This window comes from Giraffa tippelskirchi, chromosome X (genome assembly GCF_054371585.1).
Source record: "Giraffa tippelskirchi isolate mGirTip1 chromosome X, T2T-mGirTip1v1.2.pri, whole genome shotgun sequence".
Lineage (NCBI taxonomy): Eukaryota > Metazoa > Chordata > Mammalia > Artiodactyla > Giraffidae > Giraffa > Giraffa tippelskirchi.
In genome coordinates this window covers 80529672-80545348 of record NC_137289.1, presented here as the reverse complement: position 1 = coordinate 80545348, position 15677 = coordinate 80529672, and the positions used below count along the sequence as shown (strand labels likewise).

The following is a 15677-nucleotide window of genomic DNA, read 5'->3' as shown; positions in this document are numbered from 1 at the left end:
AAATAAACAAATGGGACCTAATTAAAATTAAAAGCTTTTGCACAACAAAGGAAACTATAAACAAGGTGAAAAGACAGCCTTCAGAATGGGAGAAAATAATAGCAAATGAAGCAACAGACAAACAATTAATATCAAAAATATACAAGCAACTTCTGCAGCTGAATTCCCGAAACATAAACGACCCAATCAAAAAATGGGCCAAAGAACTAAACAGACATTTCTCCAAAGAAGACATACAGATGGCTAACAAACACATGAAAAGATGCTCAACATCACTCATTATTAGAGAAATGCAAATCAAAACCACAATGAGGTATCATTTCACACCAGTCAGAATGGCTGCTATCCAAAAGTCTACAAGCAATAAATGCTGGAGAGGGTGTGGAGAAAAGGGAACCCTCTTACACTGTTGGTGGGAATGCAAACTAGTACAGCCACTATGGAGAACAGTGTGGAGATTCCTTAAAAAACTGGGAATAGAACTGCCATATGACCCAGCAATCCCACTGCTGGGCATATACACCGAGGAAACCAGAATTGAAAGAGACGCGTGTACCCCAATGTTCATCGCAGCACTGTTTACAATAGCCAGGACATGGAAGCAACCTAGATGTCCATCAGCAGACGAATGGATAAGGAAGCTGTGGTACATATACACAATGGAATATTACTCAGCCATTAAAAAAAATACATTTGAATCGGTTCTACTGAGATGGATGAAACTGGAACCCATTATACAGAGTGAAGTAAGCCAGAAAGAAAAACAACAATACAGTATACTAATGCATATATATGGAATTTGAAAGATGGTAACGATAAACCTATATGCGAGACAGAATAAGAGACACAGCATGGAACAATTTTATGGACTCTGAGGGAGAAGGTGAGGGTGGGACGTTCTGGGAGAATAGCATTGAAACATGTATATTATCATATGTGAAACAGAACACCATTCCATGTTCGATGCATGTGACAAGGGCTCAGGGCCGGGGCAATGGGATGATCCAGAAGGATGGGATGGGGAGGGAGGTGGGTGGGGGGTCCAGGAAGGGGAACACATGTAAACCCATGGCTGATACATGTCAATGTATGGCAAAAACTATTACAATATTGTAAAGTAATTAGCCCCCAACTAAAATAAATAAATTTATAAAAAAAATAAAAATAAAAAAAAAATAAAAAATAAAAAAATAAATAAAAAAAAAGAAATCAAAGATGACACAAATAGATGGAGAAATATACCATGTTCATGGATCGGAAGAATCAATATAGTGAAAATGAATATACTACACAAAGCAATCTATAGATTCAATGCAATTGCTATCAAGCTACCAATAGTATTTTTCACAGAACTACAACAAATAATTTCACAATTTTTATGGAAACACAAAAAACCTTGAATAGCCAAAGCAATCTTGAGAAGAAAGAATGGAACTGGAGGAATCAAGCTTCCTGACTTCAGACTATATGACAAACACAGTCATCAAGACAGTATGGTACTGGCACAAAGACAGAACTATAGATCAATGGAACAAAATAGAAAGCCCAGAGAGAAATCCGTGCACCTATGGACACCTTATCTTTGACAAAGGAAGCAAAAATATACAATGGAGAAAAGACAATCTCTTTAACAAGTGGTGCTGGGAAAACTGGTCAACCATGTGTAAAAGAATGACACTAGAACACTGTCTAACACCATACATGAAAATAAACTCAAAATGGAGTAAAGATCTAAATGTAAGGACAGAAACTACAAAACTCTTAGAGGAAAACATAGGAAGAACACTCTCTGACATAAATCACAGCAAGTCCTCTATGACTCACCTCCCAGAGTAATGGAAATAAAAACAAAAATAAACAAATGGGACCTAATTAAACTTTAAAGCTTTTGCACAACAAAGGAAACTATAAGCAAGGTGAAAAGACAGCTTTCAGGATGGGACAAATAGTAAACGAAACAACTGACAAAGAATTAATCTCAAAAATATACAAGTAGCTCATGCAGCTCAATACCAGAAAAACAAACAACCCAATCAAAAAGTGGGCAAAAGACCTAAACAGACATTTCTCCAAAGAAAACATACAGATGTCTAATAAACACATGAAAACATCCTCAACATCACTCATTATTAGAGAAATGTAAATCAAAACCACAATGAGGTATCATCTCATGCTGGTCAGAATGGCCGCAATCAAAAAGTCTACAAAAAATAAATGCTGGAGAGGGTGTGGAGAAAAGGGAATCCTCTTACACTGTTGGTGGGAATGCAAACTGGCACAGCCAATATAGAGAACAGTATGGAGATTCCTTAAAAAACTGGAAACAGAACTGCCATATAATCCAGCAATCCCACTGCTAGGCATACACATCGAGGAAACCAGAACTGAAAGAGACACACATACCCCAGTGTTCATTGCAACACTATTTACAATAGCTAGGACATGGAAGCACCCTAGATGTCCATCAGCAGATGAATGGATAAGGAAGTTGTACATACATATACACAATGGAATATTACCCAGCTATAAAAAAGAACACATTTGAATCAGTTCTAATGAGGTGGATGAGACTGGAGCCTATTATACAGAGTGAAAGTAAGTCAGATAGAGAAACATCAATACAGTATAATAACGCACATATATGAATTCAGAAAGATGGTAATGACGATCCTATATGCTAGGCAGCAAAAGAGACACAGATGTAAAGAACAGACTTTTGGATTATGTGGGAGAAGGCGAGGGTAGGATGATATGATAGAATAGCATTGAAACATGTATATTACTGTATGTAAAATAGATGACCAATGCAAGTTTGATTCATGAAGCAGAGCACTCAAAGCTGGTGCTCTGGGAAAATCCAGAGGGATGGGGGGAGGAGGGAGGTGGGGGGGTTTAGGATGGTGGGACACATGTGCACCTGTGGCTGATTCATGTTGTTGTATAGCAAAAACCGCTATAATATTGTAAAGTAATTATTCTCCAATTAAAAATTATTTTAAAAAAAGAATACTAGTGTGGGTAGCTATTCCCTTCTCCAGGGGATCTTTCCAACCCAGGGATTGAACCAGGGTCTCCTGCACTGTAGGCAGATTCTTTTACCATCTGAGCCACCAGGGAAGCCTGTCTGTGTGTGTGTATACCACAATCTACTGCTAAATACAGTAATTTCCAAATTAAAACTTTTCTTTTTCAAAAATTAACATCAGAACTGCCATGGTATGAAAGAAAAATGAATCCAAGTGTTTGGCAAAACCCTTCGCCTCCTTAAGCATTCACTACCATATAGATTCATTTAAAAAGTTTCTTTCCCACAATTATTCTTTTTTCAACCTCACACCCTACTGACAGGTTTGAATCACCTCCCAACCACAAAAGTCTTAGTTTCCTTTAAAGCTACGAATACTAGATCTGACTAAACAATCAGCAAGCATTTCACAAGTGAGTGCCACCCTGGATACAGCTTATTGTCCCAAGCATGTGCCCACCAGGGTGGAACAATGCCAGAGTGAATGGCCTTGCACAGTATTGGTCCTCAAATACCCCTGGGAGCACTCTGTACCTGAGAAGCTAAAGATCAGCTTGCATGTAGAATAGGTAAGTAGTTCTACCCTTCTTGTACGCGTAGCTACTCCCAAACAGCAGACCTATTTTGGAGGAGTTTTTCCCACTCTACTTCCTTGATTTATTATTACTCCAAACACCTCACATCATTACACAGAGGCAACTCTGGGGACAGGCAAAAAGTCAGGAGACCTGACTGCTGTTGGTGCTACCTTTATAGGCCATGTGACTCTGGTCTTTCACATGCTCACCTATCAAATGAAGAGAACATTCTGCTGCCAGGTGTGTTTTAAAGATTAATAACAATAACAAGAGATAGAGAAGCATGCCTCAGGTACTATCCTAATGCCTTACAAAAATCCATTAATTTAATCCTTCTCAGAACCCTATAAGGTAGATACCTTTATCCCCATTGTACAGTTGAGGAAACTAGGGCACAGAGAGGTTAAGTAATTGGTCAAAAATTGGTCAAAATCTTATGTTTCATGCACCTCAATGTTCACTGAAGCACAATTTACAATAGCCAGAACATGGAAGCAAACTAAATGCCCATCAACAGTGGAATGGATTAAGAAGATGTGGTACATATATACAATGGAATATTAATCATTTATAAAAAAGACTGAAATAATGCCATTTGCAGCAACATGTATGGACCTAGAGATTATACTCAGTGAAGTAAGTCAAACAGAGAAAGGCGAATATCATATCACTTATTTGTGGAATCTAAAAAAGATACAAATGAACTTATTTACAAAACAGAAGTAAAGTCATGGATACAGAAAACAAACTTATGGTTATCAGGGATAAGAAGGAAATGGATAAATTGGGAGATCAGGACTGACATATACATATATTATATATAATATAGATAACTAATAAGAACCTGCTGTATAGCACAGGAAACACTACTCAGTACTCTGTAATAGTCTATATGGAAAAAGAATCTGACAAGAAAAGTGGATATATGTATATGTATAACTGATTCACTTTGCTGTACACTTGAAGCTAACACAACATTGTAAGTCAACTATACTCCAATAAAAACTTTTAAAAAGTTAAAAAAAATCTTATGTTTCTACAATAATTTTAAAGTGGTGGTAGAGATAAATAGAAGAAAGTAACACAAAAAATACCATACTATGGAGATTTCTAAAATACTCTGACATATATCTATCAACACTAAGTCAGAATTTCTAATAGTTAAAAATACAGGTAAATTTTTAAAGGTTTAAATATTAGTATACAAACACAGGGGCTTCCCTGGTGGCTCAGATGGTAAGAATCTGCCTACAATGCAGGAGACTCAGGTTAAATCCCTGGGTCAGGAAGATGCCCTGGAGAAGGGAATGGCTACCTACTCCAATATTCTTGCCTGGAGAATTCCAAGGACAGAAGAGCCTGGCAGGCTATAGTCCATGGGGTCACAAAGAGTGAGACACAACTGAATGACTAACACCCATGCACACATAAACACAACCGCAGTGGTTAAGAAAGAAAGTCATTACCATGCTTACCAATAACATGATAAGCATGTTATTCAGTTATCCTTTATTATTATTAAATATTGAACAAATATGTATGTATGAACAAAGCACATCATCAAAATAAAATCTTTCCCCTCAAGGATATGGACACACATGTAGATATACAATACACGGCAGAAAGTAATATATATCATGAGAGAAATAATTTAGATGGAAAAGTTCATGAAGAAGGAGTGGAAGCAAATGGAAAGTAAGGATAACATGCAGAAGAAGTTGGCATTTAAGTTAAACCTTGAAAAATGAGCACTTTGAGATGTGTGGGTAGGAATATTACAGGCAAAATAATGAAGACTTAACATTTAAAAAGTAATGCTGTCATTAAGAGAATGATTATATAAAAAGTATATTTCTGCCTTTATGAGTTCTTTAAAAACATTCTTTAATTCACACATTTCATTGTTTGATTCACTTATACACCTTTCCGATCACCTGAACAACTGTCATTACCTAACACACATTAGTCTTGAAACATATAAGCATGTGCTAAGTTTAATAAAATAGAAGGAAAGGTAAATACATTCCTATAAAAGAGAAAGGAGCCTCAGATCACAGAGTATACAGATCCTTATTCTGTTCTAAGATTAATTCAAAAATATTTCTCTTAAGCTCCCATGTAAAAGGCAATAAATACAAGAAACTTGATTTTGGATATGCCCCTAAAAAGCTCTTCTAACTTTTTTTATACAATATTCATTCAGAGCATGTTTTACTAAAATAACCACACAAACAAGCACTGCTCAAAAGTCCAACACTTATTAAAAAACACACTTAAGCAAGGAGACATTTTAATAATATCAAAACATAGTCAGCAAGTAATAGCTTAATTGTAACGTTACTCCACAGCTGTCTCTCAAAGTACCTATAAAAGACAATTATAGAAATGTTTGGGGAAGTTGTTATATGGCCCAAGACATTTAGAACCATTTCCAAGGTTTTGCTCCTTCTTTGTTACAATGATAATATTGCATTCCTACTATTGCTCTTAAGTTGAAAACTGCGGGTAAACATTTAATGATTCAAAAAAGGAATGATTAGTCAATGTACCAGAAACTATACAAGTCAACTAGGGCTCAAAATATAATAATGCTACCATAATTTTGACAAGAAAATCTAATTCTGTAACTATATAGAATTTAAATCAATTTTTGACTGACCAATCATAAATATGGCTGTTACTCGATCGTAGGTTCAGTAGGAAGGCCTTGTTTGTGAAATGACATTCTCCTGAGCACTGAAAGGGGTGATTATCTGCTATAATATTTTCTATTAGGTTGACTATCGGCTTCTTTAAAAAAAAAATATTAGGACTTGATTAGGATTCAAAACACATTGACAATGAAAAATCAGAAAGAGAAATTAAGGATTCAATCCCATTCAGCACTGGAACAAAAAGATTAAATACCTAGGAATAAACCTACCTAAGGAGACAAAAGAACTGTATACTGAAAACTGTAAGACACTGATGAAAGAAATCAAAGACAACATAAACAGATAGAGAGATACTCCATGTTTCTGGGCTGGAAGAATCACTATTGTGAAAATGACTATAGTACCAAATGCAATCTACAGATTCAATGTGATCCCTATCAAATTACCAATGGCATTTTTTACAGAACTAGAACAAAAAAATTTCACAATTCATATGGAAACACAAAAGATCCTGAACAGTCAAAGCAATCTTGAGAAAGAAGAATGGAGCTGGAGGAAGCAACCTTCCCTACTTCAGACACTATCACAAAGCTATCAAGACAGTATGGTACTGGCACAAAAACAGAAATAAAGAACAATGGAAAAGATAGAAAGCCCAGAGATAAGCCAGTGCACCAATGGGTACCTTATTTTTGACAAAGGAGGCATGAATATACAATGGGACAAAGATAGCCTCTTCAGTGAGTGGTGCTGGGAAAACTGGACAGCTATTTGTAAAAGAGTGAAATTAGAACACTTCTTAACACCATGCACAAAGATAAATTCAAAATGGATTAAAGACCTAAATATAAGACCAGAAACAATTAAACTGCTAGAGGAAAACATAGGCAGAACACTCTATGACATAAATCACAGCAAGGTCCTCTATGACTCACCTCCTAGAGTAATGGAAATAAAGAACAAAAATGAACAAGTGGTACCTAATTAAACTCAAAAGCTTTTGCATAGCAAAAGAAACTATCAGTTCAGTTCAGTTCAGTTCTGTCACTCAGTCGTGTCTGACTCTTCGCGACCCCATCAACCGCAGCATGCCAGGCCTCCCTGTCCATCACCAACTCCTGGAGTTTACCCAAACTCATGTCCATCGAGTCGGTGATGCCATCTAGCCATCTCATCCTCTGTCGTCCCCTTCTCCTCCTGCCCCCAATCCTTCCCACCATCAGGGTCTTTTCCAAGGAGTCAACTCTTCACATGAGGTGGACAAAGTATTGGAGTTTCAGCTTCAACATCAGTCCTTCCAATGAACACCCAGGACTGATCTCCTTTAGGATGGACTGGTTGGATCTCCTTGCAGTCCAAGGGACTCTCAAGAGTCTTCTCCAACACCACAGTTCAAAAGCATCATTCTTTGGCGCTCAGCTTTCTTCACCATCCAACTCTCACATCCATACATGACTACTGGAAAAACAGTATCCTTGACTAGACGGACCTTTGTTAGCAAAGTAGTGTCTCTGCTTTTTAATATGTTATCTAGGTTGGTCATAATTTTCCTTCCAAGGAGTGTCTTTTAATTTCATGGCTGCAATCACCATCTGCAGTGATTTTGAAGCCCAAAAATATAAGTCTGCCACTGTTTCCACTGTTTCCCTATCCATTTCCCATGAAGTGATGGGACCAGATGCCATGATCTTAGTTTTCTGAATGTTGAGCTTTAAGCCAACTTTTTCACTCTCCTCTTTCACTTTCATTAAGAGGCTTTTTAAGTTCTTCTTCACTTTCTGCCATAAGGGTGGTGTCATCTGCATATCTGAGGTTATTGATATTTCTCCCAGAAATCTTGATTCCAGCTTGTGCTTCTTCCAGCCCAGTGTTTCTCATGATGTACTCTGCATATAAGTTAAATAAGTAGGGTAACAATATACAGCCTTGACGTACTCCTTTTCTTATTTGGAACCAATCTGTTGTTCCATGTCCATTTCTAACTGTTGCTTCCTGACCTGCATACAGGTTTCTCAAGAGGCAGGTCATAAACAAGGTGAAAAGGCAACCCTCATAATGGGAGAAAATAATAGCAAATGAAACAACTGACAAATGATTAATTTCCAAAACATACAAACAGCTCATACAACTCAATACCAGAAAAACAAACAACCCAATCAAAAAGTGGGCAAAAGACCTAAACAGATATTTCTCCAAAGCACACATACAGAAGGATAACAAACACATGAAAAGATGCTCAACATTCCTCATTATTAGAGAAATACAAATCAAAACTATAAAGGGATATCACCTCACACTGGTCAGAATGGCCATCATCAAAAAGTCTACAAACAAGTACTGGAGAGGGTGTGGAGAAGAGGGAACCCTCTTACACTGTTGGTGGGAATGCAAACTGGTCCAGCCACTATGGAGAACAGTATGGAGACTCCTTTAAAAACTAGGAATAAAACTACCATATGATGCAGCAATACCACTACTATGCATATACTCTGAGGAAATCAAAATTGAAAAAGGCACATGCACCCCAATGTTCACTGTAGCACTGTTTACAATAGCTATAACTTGGAAGCAACCTAGATGTCCATTGACATATGAATGGATAAAGAACCTGTGGTACATATATACAAATGAATATTACTCAACTATAAAAAGGAAATACTGAGTCAGTTCTAAAGGTGGATGAACCTAGGATGAACCTATTATACAAAGTAAAGTAAGTCAGAAAGAGAAAAGCAAATATCATATACTAAGACATATTTATGAAATCTAGAAAGATGGTACTAATGAAATTATTTGCAAGGCAGCAATGGAGACTTAGGGACATGTGTGGGGGAAGGAGAGGGTGGGCTGTATGGAGAGAGTAACATGGAAACTTATTATTACTATATGTAAAAATGATACCCAGTGGGAATTTGCTGTATGACTCAGGGAACTCAAACCAGGGTTCTGTAACAACCTAGAGGGGTGGGGTGGGGAGGGAGATGGGAAGGAGGTTCAAGAGAGAGGGGATATATGTATATCTATGGCTGATTCATGTTAATATTTGGCAGAAATCAACACAAGTCTGTAAAGCAATTATCCTTCAATAAAAAATAAATAAATATTAAAAAAACAATATTAGGACTTGATTAGGATTCAAAATACCATTCAATTTAACTATGTGGCAATTAAGATAAAAACAAAGACAATTATGTTCATGGCATCACAAGCCAATCAATTTATCTCAATGTTCATTGAGCATACACTAAATTAAAGATTCTGTGTCAGGTCCTACAAAGGACACAAAAATTAGTAAGATTCAGTCACTGTACACAAGAAATATATAATTGAGCAGCACACTTAAGATGGCATACATATAACTATAATAGAATTGAGAATATAAATAAACTAAGACTGATTAAAGTGAGTGCTCTTGTGATTACAAGAGAAAAATGTTACAATAGGAAACAATTACCTCATCTCCCATCTGTGGGACAAATGGTGAACGTCGTGGTATGGTATCCAAGATCCACTGAGGGGCAAACCATTCTTCATTGGGCTCTCCTGCCATAGAAACTAATCCTCCTTTCTAAAATATAGTTCACAAATATATAAACTTTAATATATGAACAGTTAAAGGAAAAATCACAAGTAGAAAATGTTAAAAAAAAATCAGGTTATAATAAAACAAAATATATACATTTTAAACATTTTATTTACCAATTAATTATGTACAATGTTTGTACCAATAAAACAGTCAAGTGAGTAGCACGTTGCTCAATTTTGGTTGACAGATAATATGACACTATATACTATCTAAAAACCATAAACGTTACTCTTCATGCCCCTAGTATATCATATGAATTCAAACACAAGTAACACAATAACTTTTTGCCAATAAAATGGTGACCATCAAGAATATAATTCTGTCTACTAAAGCAAGAAGTTAGAGCATGCACACAGAATACATATTTAAATTAGTATTCAAAGAATTATATGGATTAAGTTTTCATATCATTCAAATGAAATTATAGTGGAGAAAAATCCATCACTGGGGTGAAATAAAAACACAAAGAAATATAAGAGCCTACAGGATTTACAACCTCCTTCCATTTTACAAGTCAACAATGTACAGAAATGTATTACTCGTAACATTGACAAGAACAAGCCTTTCATAGCTTATTTAAAACTCGACTACATTTTAACAAACTGTCAATATGTTTTAATTTAATAATTAAAATAATGAAAATATTCCAGCCTCTACTTTGGACAAATTTCAAAAAGTCTTTACATTTCAAAGTCACTATATACAATTTTACTTAGTTTCTCAGATGGGATATTATTTTTAGAGAAAAGTGAAGTGTTATTGCTAAATATTTAAGTGAAAGAAAGTGAAAGTGTTAGTTGCTCAGTCATGCCCAACTTTTTGTGACCCCATGGACTGGGGCCCAACAGGCTCCTCTGTCCATGGAATTCTCTAGGCAAGAATACTGGAGCGGGTAGCCATTCCCTTCTCCAGGGTATCTTCCCAACCCAAGGATCGAACCCCGGTTTCCTGCATTGCAGGCAGATTCTTTACTATCTGGGCCACTGTGCTGTGTGCTTAGTTTGACTCTTTGTAACCCCCATGGACTGTAGCCCACCAGGCTCCTCTGTCCATGGGGATTCTCCAGGCAAGAATGCTGGAGTGAGCTGCCATGCCTTCCTTCAGGGGATCTTCCCAAATCAGAGATTGAACCCAGGTCTCCTGTGGTATAGGCAGATTCTTTACTGTCTGAGCCACCAGGGAAGCCCAGGAATATTGGAGTGGGTAGCCTATCCCTTCTCCAGGGGATCTTCCTGACTCAGGAATTGAACTGGGGTCTCCTGCATTGCAAGTGGATTCTTTACCAGCTGAGCTACCAGGGAAGCCTATATGAGCCACTAGGGAAGCCGAAATATTCAAATATGAAAGACAAAATCAACAACCTCCCCCCAAAAAAAAACTGTAAACTCACAAACCTTCTTTCTAGTCTGTTTAGGTTTCTTCTGCCTTTCTTCAAGTGACTTCAAATTTTCCTCCTCAGAGCTGCTGCATATTTTCTGTGTTGCCTGTCTCGTTTGCCTTTTTGGAGGTTGCAAATTTATTCCAGCATCTGCTGTCCAATCAGAATATTCACTTGATGAATCACTGTAAATAAATCAAAATTATGAATACATAAGTTTAGAAAAGGAATAGTTTTGCCTCATGATTGAAAGATGATCATTTTGTAATCAAACAGTATTATAAATGACATTGTTTGATTTCATTCTAACCAAAGACAAAATAAATCAATATAGAATTTTGACCATTACCTAAGTGATTTTAATGAAATGATTCTTAGATAAAGTATAATGCTTAATTTTCCATAACAGTATTTAAAATTCAAAATTCCTGTCCAAACAACAAAAACTTCTTTAAAAAAAGATGTTCCTTATCCCTAGAAATGATTATATATAGTTGTTTTAACCCTAAAATAAATACAGATATAGCCTGCCAAGATGTTGAATCTTGGATTTACAAAGAATCTTACTTTAAGGATGAGGGAACTAAATTTCATGCGCGAAAAGATATTGGTAGAGCCAGGATAACACAACAGATTTCTGGGCTTTAAACCTAGTAGTCTTTCTACTATAAAACACTATTTTAACTGGATTTACCAAATTTCTATAAGAACATACATAATTTCACATTAAAACCATCAAATAATTTTGACCAAATCAAAACCATTAACACTACCTGGAGGAACTTTCACTTTGCCATTCAATAACAGGATCCTCTATAGAAGCATCACTCGTGCCAACTGTTTCATCTTCCTGGAAGAAAGAACCAGCAATTGAGATATACGGTTATTATTAACTAGTATATTATTAATTAGCACATACTACTTGTTTCATAAAACTTTTTGTATTCCTCCCTCCAAAAAAAAAGTTCTGGTTAAAATGTACATAATCATTATTCTATGTAATTCACAACTAAGCCTACCAAATATTTAAAGATTTCTAGCATCTACTACGGAGAAGGCAATGGCAACCCACTCCAGTACTCTTGCCTGGAAAATCCCATGGACAGAGAAGCCTGGTAGGCTGCAGTCCACAGGGTCGCTAAAAGTCAGACACGACTGAGTGACTTCACTTTCACTTTTCACTTTCATGCACTGGAGAAGGAAATGGCAACCCACTCCAGTGTTCTTGCCTGGAGAATCCCAGGGACGGGGGAGCCTGGTGGGCTGCCGTCTATGGGGTTGCACAGAGTCGGACATGACTGAAGCGACTTAGCAGCAGCAGCAGCAGCATCTACTATCTTATTGATATGAGGCATTTATTATTATTTTAAAGGTTCAGTAGATTCCTTAAGAATCTCAAATATAACTCTCTTAAATTTTGTTAAAAATTTTTTTTTCAATTTAAGTACAGCTGATTTACAATGTTGTATTAGTTTCAGGTATACAACACAGTGATTCAGTTTCATATACATATATATGTTTGTATATACATGTAAAAATAGATTCTTGTTCAGATTCTTTTCTTATAGAAAACCATTATTTTAAAAAATATCTCTATAACAAAAGATAAAAATACTTATATCCCTCTACCAAGTTAGTATAATTACTTTCTATAAAAAAGTTAATAAGCCTTTTATTATATAAGATTTCAAACATACTAAAGTAGAGGAAATAGATAACACCCTTGTATATACAATCACCAGTTTAGAAAGTATCACATTGCCTATTTTATTGTATATATATTGTATATATACAATATATATATATACACTATATATATATTGTATATATACAATATATATATATAGTGTATATATATATATTTTATTGTATATATACTCTTACCAACTCAGGGATTATTTGGCGGGGGGAAGCATTTCTACTATAAATATTTATTAAGACCATGAAACGTTTTTAAAGAACCTTTTTAAAGAATATTATATTAAAGGAAGGAAGGAAAGTCACTCAGTCGTGTCCGACTCTTTGCGACCCCGTGGACTGTAGCCTGCCAGGCTCCTCCGTCCATGGGATTCTCCAGGCAAGAACACTGGAGTGGTTTGCCATTTCCTTCTCCAGGGGATCTTCCCGACCCAGGGATCGAACCCAGGTCTCCCGCATTGGAGGCAGACGCTTTAACCTCTGAGCCACCAGGGAAGTCTATTATATTAAAAAGACTATATTAATTCCTGAATAAGTGATCATTCTTTTCAGATCACGATTTTCATGAACAGGGGTAGAAGAGGAGGCATATCATTGATAAGAATTAAAGAACTGTGAATGCTGGGAGAAGAATGGGGGTACCATATACTGTCAGTACATAATGAAACCTTCATTGTTCACTTAACAATGACAGTTGTTTAAAAGAGCAAAAGCAAAGGACTGACTGAAGAAGAGAGGAATGGGAAGAAAAGAACTGCTATGGTCTTTATTCCATTACCATGAAAAGGGTTAGGTCTGAGAAAAATCATTACTCAGTAATCTTCATGACGAGTCAAGTCAACAATAACAGAAAACATGTATATTATGATTACCCAGTGAACAAGTTCTGGGACTGTATAACTAGTTATCTCTGTTAATATTTACTTTTTTTCATTTCTAGGCAGATTTGCTCTCACTCTCTTTTCTCACTGTCCCAAAGTCAAACTTTCCCTGGCATGTTTAATACCCTCAACCAACATAATATCTTAGATACAAGTAAGAGAAGATATCTAAAGGAATTTGATATAATGCTCAAATTTGCCTACTAAATGCCTTATTAATGAATAATCCTCTTGTAAGAAAGTTATTAAATAATTTTCTATTAAGGTGACCCTTAAAAGTAAATACAGATTTTATCAAATTGCTGTTTCTTTTGTGATGAGTAGATCTTCAGCCTTTCATAGATAAAACGAACTTTGAAAAGGAATCTAGGTATCAGATATTCATTAACTTCTTCGTGATTTTACAAGATCTCAGGTATTGACTTCATTGATGGTATCATGTTATTAAATCTAATTGAAAAAGCAATATTGACAAAGCAAAAAAAAAACAAAAAGTAAATCCAAAGTGATGATACTAACTGGGAAACAAAAAATTACACTGAAAAAATAATAGCAGATATCTAACCTCTGAGGAGCTATCTGAGTCTTCCTGTACACCTGAATTTTGACATGATGCTCGTGAATTATGCTCTATGTTGGATCGTGTTTGGTAAGTATGCTGTCGTTTGCGTTGTGTCCTTCGTAAAGACCGCCCATAGCTAGGCTGATAATCACTCTGTAAAACAGAAGGAAAACAAATTTAAAAAAATGAAAAGCTCAGTGAATATGCACAAAAGAATATATATAAAGCTAATCAATTGGGCAGGGGTAGAGTAAGGGTAGAGGTGAAAGACAGGAATGAATCCTCAAAAGAAAACCCAAGATACACTTTTATACTACATTTTTATATACAATATATTTCATTTCTATATATTTAACCCATTTCCATTAATATTGAATACTTTCCTATCTTGAAAACATTGTGATCAAATTAGACAGTGCTGAAACTCTAAGCTACAAGAATTTACCCAGAATTTACATATATCATATTATCTACAAATTATTATAGGATAAAGCAAGCTATGTATATCATATCTATATATATAATTCTTAATATAACATGTATTTCTTTAGTTCTATAAAAACTACATTCAGTAAACAAGTCAAAATAAAAATGTAATTTTTAACAACTAAAACGTAAAAACTGTTTTATTCTAAACTTTACAAGTATAAAATATTATTATCGATATATCATATGTCAAATCTATAACCCTAATATGTCATCAGAAGTAAACAATTTTAAAGTTCTTATAAATCAGTATCAAGGGCCAGGTTTTTATCTTGTGTGTAAATGTTTCTCATTTTCCGTATAAATAAAAGTGCTTACAGAGTCAACTACCCTGTTTATTAGTCTTAGACAAGTCTGATGTCTAATAAATCAGCTTAGCAGGAAAAAAGAATATAAATCATGGATATGAGTTATTCATAATCTCTAAGAAAATAATCTTATCAGAGAACATCAAATAAGCTAATAAAATCTCAATAGAAATTAAGAAAGTGGGTATCAAAATGATCTAAGAATATTTAGAGATAGAATACACTACTTAAAATTGTGTTTATTGATACTGAAAGACATTTAAAATTCAGCATCCACCCCCTATATTTGTTTAATAAAATTAAAATCAACCTAGACTTCCCTATTTATCATACTCTTTAGGAGTTAGACTTATTAGATCTGGGAACAAAACTATATATTCTTATGCCCCTAGTTTGTTCAACCTCTAAGAACTAGTAAGGGGTTTTCCTGTTGTTATTGTTCAGTTGTTAAGTCGTGTCCAACTCTTTGTGACCCCATGGGCTGTGGACCACCAGGTTTCTTTGTCCATGGGATTTCCCAG

The 15677-nt window shown here is 35.5% G+C and overlaps 1 protein-coding gene across 15 annotated transcripts in view; it reads right to left on the bottom strand.

Moving 5' to 3' along the window:
- Positions 1-15677, bottom strand: part of BRWD3 (bromodomain and WD repeat domain containing 3) — a 154248-nt gene that overhangs the window by 52900 nt on the left and 85671 nt on the right. For 14 of the 15 annotated variants that reach the window (XR_014075867.1, XR_014075866.1, XM_081565936.1 and 11 more), the window contains 4 exons: positions 14366-14515; positions 11995-12071; positions 11238-11406; positions 9712-9825 (listed from right to left, as the gene is read on the bottom strand). Coding sequence is in view for 13 of the 15 variants with exons in the window: in XM_081565936.1 (XP_081422062.1) it covers positions 9712-9825; positions 11238-11406; positions 11995-12071; positions 14366-14515 (510 nt within the window). In the remaining 2 variants the exon portion in view is untranslated. The remainder of the gene's footprint in view (positions 1-9711; positions 9826-11237; positions 11407-11994; positions 12072-14365; positions 14516-15677) is intronic. The other variant, XM_081565925.1, reaches the window with a different exon arrangement.